General features: G+C 40.5%; 7 protein-coding genes across 7 annotated transcripts; 4 read left to right on the top strand and 3 right to left on the bottom strand.

Moving 5' to 3' along the window:
* Positions 1-341: 341 nt before the first annotated feature.
* Positions 342-1,857, top strand: V1514DRAFT_318544 (uncharacterized protein; the record flags this gene model as incomplete). The annotated part of the gene is made up of 2 exons (XM_066925891.1): positions 342-530; positions 601-1,857. The coding sequence occupies 2 exons, from the start codon at positions 342-344 to the stop codon at positions 1,855-1,857; spliced, it is 1,446 nt and encodes a 481-aa protein (XP_066784817.1).
* Positions 1,858-2,718: 861 nt separating this feature from the next.
* V1514DRAFT_277444 (uncharacterized protein) lies at positions 2,719-6,130 on the top strand (the record flags this gene model as incomplete). Its single annotated transcript, XM_066924957.1, has 3 exons — positions 2,719-3,360; positions 3,413-5,056; positions 5,120-6,130. The coding sequence occupies 3 exons, from the start codon at positions 2,719-2,721 to the stop codon at positions 6,128-6,130; spliced, it is 3,297 nt and encodes a 1,098-aa protein (XP_066784816.1).
* A 172-nt stretch (positions 6,131-6,302) lies between these two features.
* V1514DRAFT_290525 (uncharacterized protein) lies at positions 6,303-7,871 on the bottom strand. The gene is made up of 3 exons (XM_066925302.1): positions 6,705-7,871; positions 6,561-6,650; positions 6,303-6,496 (listed from the first exon to the last, which is right to left on the bottom strand). Exons 1-3 carry the CDS (start codon positions 7,752-7,754, stop codon positions 6,386-6,388), a joined length of 1,251 nt encoding a protein of 416 aa, XP_066784815.1. The 5' UTR covers positions 7,755-7,871; the 3' UTR covers positions 6,303-6,385.
* Positions 7,764-10,701, top strand: V1514DRAFT_326898 (mediator complex subunit Med5-domain-containing protein). Its single transcript, XM_066926879.1, has 9 exons — positions 7,764-7,922; positions 7,978-8,085; positions 8,140-8,200; positions 8,260-8,843; positions 8,896-8,958; positions 9,017-9,139; positions 9,196-9,787; positions 9,845-10,201; positions 10,251-10,701. The coding sequence occupies exons 1-9, from the start codon at positions 7,920-7,922 to the stop codon at positions 10,553-10,555; spliced, it is 2,196 nt and encodes a 731-aa protein (XP_066784814.1). The 5' UTR covers positions 7,764-7,919; the 3' UTR covers positions 10,556-10,701.
* Positions 10,612-11,775, bottom strand: V1514DRAFT_277536 (uncharacterized protein; the record flags this gene model as incomplete). The annotated part of the gene is made up of 2 exons (XM_066924962.1): positions 10,612-10,845; positions 10,897-11,775. The coding sequence occupies 2 exons, from the start codon at positions 11,773-11,775 to the stop codon at positions 10,612-10,614; spliced, it is 1,113 nt and encodes a 370-aa protein (XP_066784813.1).
* Positions 11,776-12,011: 236 nt separating this feature from the next.
* Positions 12,012-13,001, top strand: V1514DRAFT_326894 (Orotidine 5'-phosphate decarboxylase domain-containing protein). Its single transcript, XM_066926878.1, has one exon. It carries the CDS (start codon positions 12,108-12,110, stop codon positions 12,903-12,905), a length of 798 nt encoding a protein of 265 aa, XP_066784812.1. The 5' UTR covers positions 12,012-12,107; the 3' UTR covers positions 12,906-13,001.
* Positions 12,929-15,528, bottom strand: V1514DRAFT_326893 (aconitase family-domain-containing protein). Its single transcript, XM_066926877.1, has 2 exons — positions 14,677-15,528; positions 12,929-14,624 (listed from the first exon to the last, which is right to left on the bottom strand). Exons 1-2 carry the CDS (start codon positions 15,487-15,489, stop codon positions 13,014-13,016), a joined length of 2,424 nt encoding a protein of 807 aa, XP_066784811.1. The 5' UTR covers positions 15,490-15,528; the 3' UTR covers positions 12,929-13,013.
* Between the last annotated feature and the right edge of the window lie 95 nt (positions 15,529-15,623).

Here is a 15,623-nt window from a genome sequence, read left to right as displayed (position 1 = left end):
GTGTTGCTTTTAAATGAAATTGTCTCTCCCAAATAATCTCTTGACGTTCTCTATAAAGGAAGGCAGTCCTAACGTCTAAAAACCACTTAAACATACCTTCCTCCAGGAAAACAAGAGATTGTTTACAAGTCAAAGGGGGGGTTATATCCGGGTAAACAACGGAGAGAACAATCATGTTTTCAAAACCTCGAGTTATGTAAAGTCTCAACTCAGTCAGTCTCAACTTGATCGCCTTGTGAACTTCTATATACGAGTGGGTTACATTACGAACATATAGTGCACTATACTGCAAAATAATAACTACGATATTGAGCCTCCCAATATGAAAAGGTGGCTTATAAATGATTGACCAAACTGCCATATTTGAGACCACGCTCGCAAAAGCAGTAGCGCTTCAAGAGTCCATACAAGAATTGTCATGTTCATTGTCAGACGCAATCCAAAATAAACCACCAATATATACTCGTGGATCGAATTTTTTAAAAAAATTTGAAGCGCAAGCAGACAAGGAAGTGAGCGCGTTGTCGGAGGTAATGTGTTCTTAACATTCTTTGGTTTGCAAACCTCACTCAAGACCAATATCTCAATTTGAAGCACTAGATTTCAGAGGCACAACATGGCGAAGCAAAGATTCATAGATTAAGATCGTCCAATCTTCCTAATTTGGAAGCCGTTTGGAAAGCGTTTTTATGTTCAACTTCTCCTGCGGACATAATAGCTCTTGGAACAGGCGCAACTAGACCGGGAGGTTCCGATTTGGTTGCAGAGCATGGCCATGTCAAGCTGAAACTATCAAGAATGAATGCTCAAAGTATAAAAAGAGAGGTTAGCATTTTAGTGGGAGAAATGATGGACGACGACGAATATGATGACGTCATAGAAGCCATTCGCAATGTCGTGCAGCACATGAGTGTTTATAAATTAGTGGAACGGGTCGTTGCTTCTGGAGATGCAATCAAGGACGTGAACGAGATTGTTAGTGCGCAACGAAGCGGTCCTAAAATAATTAAGTCACCACGACGGCCATTTCAAATCAAAACGGTACTACTCTTTTGTAACATCTGTTTAGATGAACTTAGTGAAGAATATTTAGCAGTTGTTGACACGGTCTCGAACGAAATCGAATCACGATTAAAAATTCGCGTTCAATTTGATCATTCAAATAATGTTGTGCTAGGTGTCAAAGATATGGTAAATAAGATCATGCGTGAAGATGAGGAATACTTTTTGCAGAACCTGCCAAATACTTTTAACTTGGACGTAACGGCGTTACTCTCAATAACGTCTGACGTTACAAATTTGGATCCCAAAACGGCATTAGCACGTCTTGAAATGCAAGAAAGTCAACCTGATTACAAACATAAAAAATCAGCAAATGCATTTTCATTTTTGCGTCGTCAAATCGAGTTGGAAGAGGAGCGGCCGTTGTTAAAACATTGCATTTTTCGGCTTCTCAGGGATGGAGATATTCTTATGTGTACCAGACGTGCTAAATTGAAGTTTCTTGAAATGGTGGAACAGATGGGAACAGAACTTGAAATTATTAGGGCTCGCGGATTGTTTACCGGAATTGACTGGCAGTCTACATGTTTTTATCGCTCGGTGCCTTTACAGTTGACGCAACCTATTCTCGTTGTCGATTCCGATGCTAATGTCGATGAAGACCCAGGATCCGATTGGGTTATGAGCCATGTTGTTGAAGCAGCAGAAAATTACATGTTAAAGGACAGAGCGAAACATGTGCCAGTAGCCACAGTTACTGGCAATGTTAAAATGGCTAGGCAGATTGCGTCAAGATTCCCAGTCACTAGCAAGTCATGCCTGCTTGTTATAGGTCCTCGAAGTCTTTTAGGATAGGGATATACTTGCGCTGATTTGCTGTATTTGAGAACTAAAGCACTTTCCTGTAATGCAATTAAATGCCGGTAATATGTATAATTATAGAGTTGACCTAACATAGATTAAAATGTCACTTGACCAATTGCCGCCAAGCAAACCAAAAGTTGGATATTTTCTTAGATTTGCAAGCTCTTGCATAAGCACAAGAAGCGTATTGCTTATATTATATGTATGAGATGCATGACTAGAGTATATGAAAAGAACACCCAGAAATGGCGTACTCGGCCGGGTAACATGCATAGCACTTCCGCGCCGTTCTCTTCCCATTCCTCTGTTGAATTCTTCCCCCATATTTCCGCTTGGCTTCCTACTTGCCTCGGTTTTCCCGTTTTATTTTTTTTTTGGTAAGATCTTTTGTGGTTTTTTATGTTAATTGAGTTTAATTACGGGCATTGATTTGGCATTGAAGTGTTTGGTTACGTGATTGAAAAGTGAGGTTCAGCGTCATTTTGCCCAAATGTTGATTAGTACAGGCCTTAGTGTATCCACTCCGATCAGACTAAACAACCGCCTTCATTAAGCCCAATTAGCATTCAAGAGAGCTCTAATCAAACAAAAGTCAAAGGTTACTGACTTTATATTGAATTTTTATTTTTATTTTTTTTAGATAACGTTTTGTTTTTATTTTTTTGTTTTTTCACATAAGGTTTCCGATTTGTGAAGGCAAGCATTGCATATAACTGGACTGCAAACGACTTCAACAAGGAATTCTTTGTTTTCCAGCGCCAATTCTTAGAATTCGATTTTTTCCTTCCATCTTTTGACACGCGCTAGCTTTTTTAGTGCTCAATTAAAGATAGAACTATTTTATAATTAGTCATGTCATCCATCAATCCTTCAGCTGATCTCACTCCAGCTGATCTACTCCGCCAAAAGCACGAAGCTGCAGCTGATGCTGTCACGCCTGCGTCGGTGGAAGAAGTTTTGGTCAACACTTCTACTGACGATGAAGTTTCGACGGATTTAACTTCTTCAATCACCACCGTTACTTCTGCACCCGAGACCGCGCCTTCTTCGACCTCAGCGAGTTCGGCCACGTCTCCCGCAAGTGCTCCGTCTAGCAAACGCAATGGGAAGGCTAAAATTGATTTGTTTTCTCTTGAAGCTTTCCCTGCTCTTGGTGGACTTGTTGGCAACAAGAACACTGCTGGGAGCTCAGTTTGGGGCAAGGCCCCAGGCGCGGTAACTGCCACCACCACGAAGGCGGTGAATCCAAACAGTGCTGTCCGCCCCGTCAGATCGTCTGAGATCACTGATATTTTTTCCATAGAAATTAATTCTCAACAACGTGGTAAAGGTGCATTTAGCGATGTTGTTGTCAAAGCTAAAGCAATTGCTGGTATCTCATCTATTGAAAGCTCGACCAGTTCCTTGTCTGGTGCCACTACGTTCATTGTTAAGGGTAAGCCTGACAGTGTTCGCGAAGCTAGACGTGAACTTGTTCGTGGTCTTACCGCACGAGTAAGTAACAAGTTATTTTTTTCATACGGTTCATGATCTGACTAGTATTTAGGTGACTTTAAAACTTCTCGTGCCATCATCCGCCCTATCTTTCATTATCGGTCACAGAGGCAAAAATCTTAGTGCCATAACTAGCAAGACTCAAACAAGGATTCAAGTTTCAAAACGACCGAATGATGCCGAGGATAACACTCAGGACGATGATGAAGACACTGCTGATGTCGTAATTGAAGGTGATGTTGAAGGCGTTCAGCAAGCAAAGCAGGAAGTTTTGGCGATTGTAGATGAACGAACAAAGACTCTCACGACTAAGCTTAGCCAAATTAATATTGATTACTTTCCTTACATTTTCACTCAGATTGCCTCGCTAGAGGAAGGAAAGGAATTGACAGTTAAGGTTCCCAAAATTGGCTCAAGTGAACCCACAGTGATTGTTTTATCGGGTGATCGCACTGCGGTTCAGGAAGCAAAGGCCAAAATCGAAGAGATCACTGCACGATTGAGAGAAACATACTCGATTGCTAATGCCAACATTCCTAAACGTCAACACCGTTTTGTGGCAGGAGATAAGGAAAAGGGCATTCAAGAGATTTTTGATTCCACTGGTGTCTTGGTTAAAGTTCCATCAGCGGAGGATTCAACTGAGAATATTACGTTTGTTGGTCCGCGAGACAAAATTAGTGAAGCTCTTACATTAGCTTTTGCCAAGGCTAACTCGGTTATTATTGATTCACTTGATATTTCTAAGGCTCATGGAAAGAGCCGTAGTCATGCTCGAGACCTGGCGCGGTACTTCACCAACAGAAAGAAGCTTGTCTCTATTGAGCAGGACAATGATGTCCAAATCTCAATTCCTATCTCTAACGATCTATTTGATGAAAATATTAAGGAAGTTAATTTTGACGTTGCCGGTAAGGATGTCGCGTCTGTTAAAAAGGCGAGAAAGGATATTGTTGATCTTATCAACGGTATCTCGCCAGTCAGAGTCGCCCACATTACAGGAATTGATGTACTTTTCTACAAGCACCTTGCTGGAGTTAAGAACAAGAATGTGCAGAAGGTTAGAGAACAATTTGCTGTTGAGACCATAATCCCTACCGATGCGGATGTTGCCACTGATATTTTGCTTGTTTACGAAGGCCAAGATGAAGAATTTGCGCCAGACGTGAGCGAGATCAAGGCTGCACTTGATAATGTTATCTATTTTTACCAGGATATTGCTTCTAAGCAAGAGAAACTCGTGACTAAGGTCATTTCTATTTCCCTTGCCCAGCACAAGTATATCATTGGTCCCAAGCGATCGACTATTAATGCTATTACAGGAGGCCCTGATTCTGCTGTTTACGTTCAGTTCGGAGCTGTAAATGACAGATACATCGATGTTGACGGGCTCAATGAAGATAGCATCGCTATCCGCGGTCCTGCTGAGGATGTTGAAAAAGTTATTAATAGCATTAACGACGTTCTTGAGGAAGCCAAGAACCAAGAAGTGTTAAACAGCTTTACTGTTGATTTCGCTTTTCCCACAAAGTTTTCCAGCTTTTTGATTGGCAAAGGTGGTGCGAATATCGGCAAATATAGAGAGGATTTGGGTGTAAAGATAGACTTGGATGAGAATGGAACTGTCACTATCAAGGGTATTAAGAAGAATGTTTTGGAAGCTGAGTCGCGGATAAAATCACTTGCTAAGAGATTGGTCAGTTCAAGTTTTTTTTTTAAAAAGTTTTACTTTATATTTTTGCTAATTTTATAATTTTAGGAGGATGAAGTTTTGTTGCGAATTAATGTTCCTAACGAATATCATGCTGCTCTTATTGGCCAAAAAGGAAAATTTGTTAAACGTCTGGAAGAGAGGTATGAAGTTCGTGTTAACTTTCCTAGATCTGAGGATAGCGAAGGAGAATCTAAGGAAAATTTGCCAAAATCTAAGGATGAAATCGTCATTCGTGGACCTTCTAAGGGTGCGGCCAAGGCCAAAGAGGAATTGCTTGAGCTCTACAAGTACGAAGTTGCGCATGGCCATACAGCTACCTTAAAAGTTTCCAAGAAAGCGTTACCCAGAATCATTGGTCGTAACGGAGAATTAATCAACGAGATTATTGATACTACTGGGGCCAAAATTACTTTTGATCGTGAAGTTGATGACGAAAATGAGCGCACATTTGAACTTAGTGGTACTGAAGAGAGCATTCAGCAAGCTAAGGAAAAAATTCAGGAAATTGTTGATGAGTTTGAACAGTTTGCAAGCAAGACTATTGAAGTTGACAAGAAGTACCATAAAGCGCTTATTGGCTCTCGTGGTTCGGTTTTGAGGGATATTCTTGCAAAGGCTGGTGCTCCTGAAACCACCAATCAGCAGAGACGTATTATTAGAATACCACCTGCGGAGACTTCAAGCAACCAGATCGTGGTTGCAGGTAACAAAGATGTCGTCGAAAGAGTCATCAAGGAGATTGAAGCACGTGTCAGTGAGCTTGAAAAGCAAGTTGAACACTCAGTCGAAATTCCATTGGAAAAGCATAGATTCATCATTGGGCCTGGTGGTTCAGTGAAGAAGTCAATAGAACAGGAGTTCAGTGTAACTCTTACGGTTCCACCTCAGAACACAAGTAAAGAAATAAAAATACAGGGAACTGATGAAGATATTGAGAAGGCAAAGGCTCGCATTATTGAACTGACTACGAAGAAGTCAAACGGACGCAAGAAATCAAGAGAGACTACTCCTGCAACCGCTGAGACAACTTCAACAGAATCAGCCGAGAAGGAATAATGCAACTATATATGAAAAGTATTAAAATCTACTAGAGGCCTAGATAAAAGAATTTTTTAAAGTTTTAAAACGGGCAATATTGCTATTTTTTTTTTTTTTCATTTTAGTTTGGAATTTTTGCTTTTGGTTTTTTTTCGTTTTTGCTGCAGTATATGCTCTACGTTGATTTTGTCTTGTATTTTATCTTTACATTTTGACCTTTTGGGTAACTATTTATATATATATATATATATAAGTAATACAGTAACATCGTTATCATTGTCGCCGTAAATCAAGATATATTGCATTTTCGAAGTCGGTTTCATCGTAGTAACGAGGAATAAGAGCATTACCACCAAACAGCCTTCGATCTAACCCATTGACGGCCTGTCACATTTTTTGTTAACGATTATTAAGTCGAAATGCAGTACAATACTTATTCAATACTTACTCGCAATGCAGATATTTCACTGGTAAACTTTACATAAACGTCAATGTCTTCATCCAATTCGCGAATGTAAACTCTCTCCACTTGTCCATACTTGTACATATCAGTATGACTTATTGTGAACTAGGTCTTCCATAAAATACTTACCTTTTCTGAACACTCTTCTCCAATCTCGCCCGCCAAGCCTTCGTCAACTTCGCCTGTGTTTACAATGCCTTGCAGGATAATGACCTTCGACATTTTCCCGTACCGGCTTTGATCTTCTTGCTTTGTGTTTTTGTCAATGATTTTTCCAAATCCCTTCTGTTTCTTATCGGCGCTGAAATGTAAAGCTTTCGTAATACCTTCTGACGATGCTCCCAGTCCTGTTCCCGGAGTCCAACCATATTTTGAAAGTAATCTTTTAGCAAATGTTGACCGATCCGGCCGTGTTGGGCCGTTAAGACTTGGCTCGTCGTCCTTCACGTTCACATCGGGATTTTGACCCTGCTGCGCTTGTGCATATACTATTGGTTCTCTTGATATATGTGCACTATTGGTCTTATTGTCTTCTTCGTGCGTTTGTGACTTAGTGAAAATCATGGCACTGCGTCTGGCAGGCGCTTCATTACGGTTTTCGTCATTACCGCTGTCGCTAGACCGATCCGATAACTGTGTTGACCGTGAACGTGTCTTATTTTGAAGATCAATTAAAAAATCTCGCCAGTCCTCATCCTCAGCATATTTCTCTTCACTTTTTTGATAGTCCTCGTAGCTATTAGGTCGCATAGGATCATAGCTATCTTCCCAGTCAACTGGTTTAAGATCTTCCTTTTCATTCTTGCGCCTTCTTCGCTTGTGTGGTTTCGACGTGAATGTGACTGTGCTTTCATCTTTGATTTCTGATGCTTTAAATTCTTCCACGTTCGCTATAGTTGGGCGAAGAACCGGCGGCTTAACTATCGTCGCAGTGACAGTTTTCTTTATTGCAGATTGTGGTCTTTGTCGAATTATTGGTTGAAACTGAAGAGCTGCCGAAAACATCTGCTTCTTGCTGGCGTCTTCCGATTGCTCTTTATCGCGTTGTGTAACTTCATTAGTCGCAGGTGATGATGATACAGCACTGGAGTCGATATCAATGCCTTCGTACAGCGACTTTGATCCCGATGCTACGTCATAATCCTTTGATTTCCTCTGTGATGAATCATTTTGTGACATGCTGGTTTTGTTTAGTGATTCGTAGGGCGTTGGATGATTGTGGAACTATAATAAGATTCGGCAAGCTCATCGCGCCAACTTGTTGAAATTCAAAAATCAACAATTGGTACACAATAAAATTTCAAACTGGTAACATTCGGAAGCACAGAGGTTATATAATGAATTATGGTACAATATATTAGAATAATTAAACGTGTTTAAATCTAATTGCTATTTTTTTTAGACCGAAAATGTGGAAATCATGGACGAAGAAATGCAAATCGATTCTAAATCGATATCAGTGAAGGACGTGCTAGCGGGTTGCCTGCAAAGACGAGTGAACGAGAATGATGTATGGCATAATCAGATTTATCTCAAAGATATTGTGGCAGCTAATTATTTATAGTTTACAATTGTTTTGGCTGAGTACTTGAGCTCTGTTGAAATTGAACAACGTACTGTTTGTCGTAAGTTACAAATTAGTTTTTTTTTCCGGCATTGCCTAGAAAATACTGACATTTATCAGGCGAACTATTAGAGGCTCCTTACACATCTTTTATAGATCCATTGCATATAGCATACATAGTTGCAGCTATTGAAAAAATTCCAATCGTGTCATTGTTTCATATACTTCAGAGTGCTCGGGAATCAAAGCAAAATACCGAACTGCAGAGTCACTTACTGAAAAGCTTGACGTTCATTGTCGGACAGTGGAATACCAAGGTGTCATCATTGGTTGCAGAACTACTTAGCGTTGTAACATTTTATATTAATGATTTGGTTAACGGAGCGGGCGGCGTTTTCAATGAACCGACTAGTCTGTCGAGCAACCATTACAAAGCTTCGCTTGCAGACTTTGTTATCGCCTTACAGAAAAACGATAACATTGTTCAAATATATAAATCATCAATCAGCGAAGATAAAAGAACCACATTCTTGCAATCTGTTAATTCATTAGTACAATTTCTTCATGGATCGAATCAAGTGCTGGCGGATTCATTGTCTGAATCCACTGCACGATTAACCGATGGAGATAAGAGACGACTTGCCATATCGGCGGCTCCAATCACAACGCCTGTTCATAATCCTATTATTTTATGGATGGAAATGGTGCGTCATTGTTTTTTTTTAATGCCATGCACGATTAACATGTTGTGTCTAGCTTGACAAACGTCCTTACTTTGGATCATTGGAATTTGAGGATAGACTTGATTTTTTATTAAAAGTAAGGTTTTTGTGAGTGGCAGATAAGTTATTATGTTGATTCCTGACAATTTGTTTAGAAGCAAAACTCAGAAACTGTTCTTTCTGAACTGACTACTTCTTCTTTAAGCTGCCTGTTTAATGCAGTCATCAAGCAAGACCAAGGAAAATTTGCCTTGTGGCAAATTTTTATTACTAACAAAGTGGGTTTTAACAGTTTTTGTTTCTGTGCTTTGAAAATCTGTTAATTGTTATCTAGTTACCATTGGTGTTTCAAGCAAGATTTCAAAATATACCAAGCTCCACGATCGAGCGTGCTCTACGTCATCCACTGTTATCAGCAGATGAAACTGCTCTTAACCTAGTGAATACTGCTGCTGGAAATGACATTGACGCGATGTTTTCAACATCGCAGGTTGCACCGTATGATGTTCGCAGGGAATTTTTGAAATCTCTGGTACATTTGGGACTTATTGATGCAGGTGCTATCGATCGAATACTGGGAGCCGGATTGGTTAATAATGAACAAATATTTGACGATCAATCACTTCCTGTCGAAGAAATTGTTAATTCGTTACTGGTTGACGATAGTTACGAAACTAATCTCAAGTTCATAATCGATGAAGTCGAGAAGTCGGGTTTGCTTAAACAAGTATCTTCCATAGAAGTACTGTGCCTATTACTGTCTAAATGGTGCGAGCAAAAAGAGACTTACAAGCTACAGTTTCTTGCACAAGAAATTTTTTTGAATACGACGCTTATGAACATTATTCTTGTTTACAAAGATCCGTATGAAATCTTATTACCGGTTATAACCTTGCTAGATGGCTGGGTATATGAAGATGAAGAAAGTATGTTATAAATTGGATAACAGATGGTTTGCTCAGGTATGCTAACACTTTCGCTAGATTTTCAAGAAAATTACATTGAGTTTGGCTCTCTTTTTTTACTACTGAGTTCTTTTTACTATCATTTTTCATTGGATGTAAGGCAGTTTCAGACAAATTTAAGTAACTCGACATGTATTCGATATTTAATGTCGTCAGGTACTGCATATCCTGTCGAGCAACTTGAACAAGATCAATCTGACCTTCTCGGTGGTTGGATAATGGCACTTTACGACACTAATGGAATTTCAGACGAACTCATGAGATCTTGTTCTCCAATTGAGTATGTGTCGATTGTGCCGACCATCTTTCAACAAAGCGTCTCAGCGAGCAATAGGAACGTGCTTGATGTTGAGACATTAAAAGGAGGGCTTGAATGTAAGTTTAATATCATCAGTGGTTGTGAGAAAATGCTAATGCATCATAGATTTCTTGCAGCCTTTTCTTCTTCCCGCTGTCGTGGGCGCTCTTCATTGGTTGACAAACTACATCTGGACGTTGAGAGATTTCTCGGTATCTCTCCAGATTGTCCATTTTTTTGTATTGCCTCCATCAATCTCAGAACAAGCCGAGCCATTCCATCGCGCTATTTTGCGGATATGTGCGCTACCTATTTATAATGCCATTCAGGAAATAATACCGAGACTTCAATCAACTCCGAGCGTAAACGTTGACGTGAACGACATCATCAACGCATTGATGCCTCACTTGCAATTTCGTAAAGGTGTATAGTTGATTAAATAGGAATCTATTTTTAAGGATTATATGTACATGAATTGATTTGGTATCTAAATCGAATTTTTTATTCGTTGACTCCAATAATTGGACTTGATGTATCTTGCTATTTCATCGCCTCGATAATGTAATCCGATTATACTGTTCTTTGAAGCTTCGATCTCCTGACTGGTAGTTTCAATATCGCTTATCTTTCCACTATTAACTGAAAATTTTAAGTCGCCATTGTCTTCTCCCAAAAATGTGTGAGAAAACTTCGGCGTTGATGAAAATGTCCATTCCCATGACTAAATTATGTTAAAAAGTATGACACATGAAATTAGTTTCTCAATACATACATGAAATTCAGCCTGTCTTGTTGCGATCTCGCTTTTTTCAGTATCGGTGATACTGGTTTCGTCGACGTATCTCACCGCCGGCAAGTTCGAACTTTTGGAGCTATAAAGATGCCAAAAATGCAAAGCAGTTGCTTGTATGAAATCGTCACTAGTGACGCCAATATTTGCTACCGGTGATTTGACGCTTTCTACCCCGGCGCCTGTTATGGATTCCAGTGTGTTTTCCTTGTGAAGCAAGTTTCGCAGCACGTCTAGTCTGCTGTTCAATAGCATGGTACCGTGATGATATGATTTGCCCTTCTGAAGCTTGTATGCAGATCCGCTTACTTTTTTATTATCTTGATTGACAATGTCGTGCCTTTCATTGACGCGCAATGACTTGGTCTCCTTGCCGACTTCGTTCTGAAATGCAATCTCCAAACCTGGATTCAATGCTTCACACAATGCCAGCGCATGCTCGTCTCTGTTAAACCGCGTGGCTGGTACCATCACGCAGTAATTGACATTCCCCGTGTCGTGGAAAACAGTACCGCCTCCAGACTTCCTTCTAATGAGCGGAATATGATGATTTCTTAATGCAATAACATTTGTTTCTTTCCATGGATTTTGATTACGACCAATAACTACACATTGTGTATTGCAGTACATGAATAAAATTTTTTTTGGCAGTTCTTGCTCTATGAAGTCTTTAGTGTATACGGGAAAGTTCTTAAATAAGTAATCCTCGAAGGCTAAGTTGAAGTATGGTGAAGTCGAATGCGACACGACTATTTCAAGATTATATTTGCCATTTAATGCAGTTGTTAGTTGTCTTTTACTCAACCAATATAGTTGCTGCCTTGCGACCTTTACCGTGGCTGTTACATCTGTCAACAGCATGTTTCAAGCCTATGCTTCGTAACTAATTTTGAATTGATTGTCCTTTGTTGGTCAATAAAAAAAAAAATCATTCATCGATAGATTATGATGTACGCTGCAGACTTCAATATTGTAAACCTTTTTGATATGCATGATTGTAATTACGGCACAAGTACGGCTTGACTTATCCTATCGTGATTTGAAATCATACATTATAATTTGACACGCTTGTTTATTTAAACTTAACGTAGTTTATAGTTTTATTACGGGAAAGAAAAAAACAGAAAAAAAAAATTTGATACCTCATCACAAGCCAGAAAACAAAAAAAAAATAAAAGCAACAAATTTGAAACATGTCTGCTGTAACCAACAAGTCATACGAAACGAGAGCAGAATCTCACCCGTCACAGCTTGCACGTAGACTTTTTAAGATTGTCACGGAGAAGCAGTCCAATCTTTGCGTTTCGCTTGACATCTACAAAACTAATGAATTCCTGGCATTAGTAGACAAAGTCGGACCGTACGTGTCCGTGATCAAGACTCATGTTGATATTATTGACGATTTCACTTACGAATCGGTTGTCATTCCCTTGGTTGAATTATCTAAGAAGCACAACTTTCTGATATTCGAAGACCGAAAATTTGCAGATATTGGATCTACGGTCAAGTCACAATATACCTCTGGAATATACAAAATCGTTCAATGGTCTCATATTACTAATGCTCACGCTCTTCCAGGGCCTGGCATTGTTGACGGACTTTACGCCGGTGCCAAAGAAGTAAATGACGAGAGAGGACTTTTACTTTTGGCTGAGATGTCTTCTGCTGGTTCACTCGCCACGGGAGATTACACCAAGAAAACTGTCGAACTTGCGCGCAGAAACAAAGAGTTCACGTTTGGATTTATTGCTCAGAGCCGGTTAGGAGAACATGACGAAGACTTTGTGATCATGACGCCAGGTGTTGGCTTAGACGACAAGGGCGATAATCTTGGCCAACAGTACAGAACAGTGGATGAAGCCATAAGTACCGGAACTGATATCATCATTGTCGGTCGTGGAATTACCGGCAAAGGCCGTGATCCTATCGTTGAGTCCAAGAGATACAAAGAGGCTGGCTGGGCAGCTTACGAAGCTCGCATCAAAGAGTAGGAGCGCCAACGTGAAAAAGAATGCACCATGAAACGTTGTATATTATATTAAAAAACTAAAATTAATCTAAAAAATTTAAATCTTTACTCAAAAAAATTATTAAAAGTATTACAGTTTAGCGGCGTTTTGTTTCTTCTGGTTACCAATGTAGTTGATCGCACTGCCAGCCTTGAAAAACTCAACTTGGTCCTTGCTCAAGGTGTGCTTTGCCTCAATAATGTGCTCGGATCCGTCCCGCCCTGTAACCTTAAGAGTAATAATTCCCGATCCAGCCCCGCCATTTGCTAGCACTTCCAACAAGTTTAAGGTCTCAATCGTGTCACCGCTTTTGATAAGATCGTAGTCGGCCTCATTAGCAAAAGTCAATGGAAGAATTCCCTGCTTTTTCAAGTTTGTCTCGTGAATTCTGGCAAAACTCTTGCAAAGAATAATTTCACCTCCCAAAAATCTGGGAGACAACGCAGCGTGCTCACGAGCACTACCTTCACCATAGTTATGCTCAGCCACGACAACCCACGGGCGATGCTCCTTCTTCCACTTGATCATAAGCTCAGGAATTCCATAAGCAGTTCCATCAAAGTCGTAAGCCTTGTTAACCTCGCCAGTTTCCTCATTCTGTGCTCCAATCAGAGTGTTGTTTGAGATATTTTCAAGATGACCCTTGTACTTCAGCCAGGCACCGGCAGCAGAAATATGATCGGTCGTACACTTGCCCTTAACTTTAAGCAAGACATTGACCTTAAGCTCCTTATTGTTAAACGGCTCAAATGGTTTCAAAAGTGCAAGGCGATCGGATATAGGAGATACGTCAACCTCAGCCTCAGGAACAGGAGCAGGGTCAAGAGCAGGGAAATACTTGGGGTCACCCTTCTTGAATCCAGAAACTGGAAGTTCATTTCCAGTAGGAGGTTCAAGTATAAATTGGTTTCCATTGGCATCCACAAGCCTATCCTTCAACGGGTTGAAAGCCATGTCTCCGGAGTAAATTTTGGCAGTAACGATCTCAGGTGAAGTCAAGAAATTTAAGGTGTCAGGATTTCCGTCGTTGCGAGCTCTGAAGTTGCGGTTAAATGAGGTTAAAATGGCATTTGGTTCACCTTTCTGGATGTCATCTCTCTTCCACTGACCAATGCAAGGACCGCACGCATTCGCCAAAACGGTAGCCCCGGCACTAACGAATACATCGGTTAAACCATCGTTTTCGATAGTTGCCCTAATCTGTTCGGAACCAGGAGTAACGAAAAAGGGCACTTTAGGCTTGACGCCTTTCTCCTCAGCTTGACGGACGATGGAAACAACACGAGACATGTCTTGGTAAGAAGAGTTTGTGCAAGAACCAATAAGACCGGCAGAAAGTTTAGCGGGCCAATTATTTTCCTCAACTGCATTGCCAAACTGGGACAAGGGTGTAGAAAGATCAGGCGTAAATGGACCATTGATGTGAGGCTCAAGGTTGCTTAAATTAATTTCAATAATCTGATCGTATTCAGCACCTTCATCAGCTTTAAGGAAGCCGTGAATATTGTTAACCGCAGTGGCGGCATCAGCAATCGGTCCTCGCTGAGTAGCAGTAAGATAGCGCTTCATAGAATCTGTGTATGGGAACGTGGACGTAGTAGCACCAATTTCAGCACCCATGTTACAGATCGTCGCCATACCAGATGCAGAGAGAGTCTGCACACCTTCGCCAAAGTATTCAACAATAAAACCGGTGCCACCCTAATAATTTAATTAGCTTATTATCCACATAAAAAAGTAAATTAAAACATACTCTGACAGTTAAAAGACCAACAAGATGAGTAATAACATCTTTAGGAGCAGTCCACCCATTTAATTGGCCAGTGAGCTTAACGCCCAAAATTTTGGGTGCCTTGAGCTCCCATGGAGTTCCGGTCAAAGCATCGACAGCATCAGCACCGCCAACACCAATGGCAATGGCACCCAACCCACCGGCGTTAGGAGTGTGACTGTCGGTTCCCAGCATCATAAGACCAGGAACAGAAAAATTCTCCAAAACAATTTGATGAATAATGCCGGAACCAGGTCCCCAAAACTGAATGCCATATTTCAATGCACAGCTCTGAAGAAAGTCGAAAACTTCTTTGTTGGTAGCAATAGACGCCTTCAAATCTTGTTCGGCACCATCATGACCAACAATCAAATGGTCACAGTGAATAGACGCAGGAACAGCGGTATTGTTCATTCCGCAAGTCATAAACTGTAACAGAGCCATTTGAGCACTAGCATCTTGCATGGCCACTCTATCCGGATTTAACTTCAAGTAAGTCTCACCCCGGATTTGCCCATTCTTTCCTGCAAATCCTTCTTCAACGTCCACAACATGCGAATATAAAATCTTTTCAGCTAGCGTAAGTGGTCTATTAAGAATCTTGTTAACTTGCTCTAGCTTTGCAAGCAGAGTCGAGTATGAAGGAGTTCGTGACTTGAATTCAGGGGGGACATCAATGCTGGTAGGTTCAGATGAAAGGGACGCAAACGAACGAGACCATTGCCTAGATAAGTTGCTTGGTACTGACCATGAGCTGGACACAGCGCGGCTAATACAGCGTGAGTATGTGGTCATGATCAACTTTTCAATGATATTTGCTTGGTTGAATGGAATATTGTTTCATTTGTCGTTTTCTTATATGAATAATTTTCTTCTTGCTTGAATGCGGCGCCAAAACATACAAACCTTATTTATCTTGGTTGGGCATT

The sequence above is a fragment of the Lipomyces japonicus genome (genome assembly GCF_038497905.1).
Source record: "Lipomyces japonicus strain CBS 7319 unplaced genomic scaffold V1514scaffold_8, whole genome shotgun sequence".
NCBI lineage: Eukaryota > Fungi > Ascomycota > Lipomycetes > Lipomycetales > Lipomycetaceae > Lipomyces > Lipomyces japonicus.
This window is presented reverse-complemented; position numbering and strand designations above follow the sequence as displayed.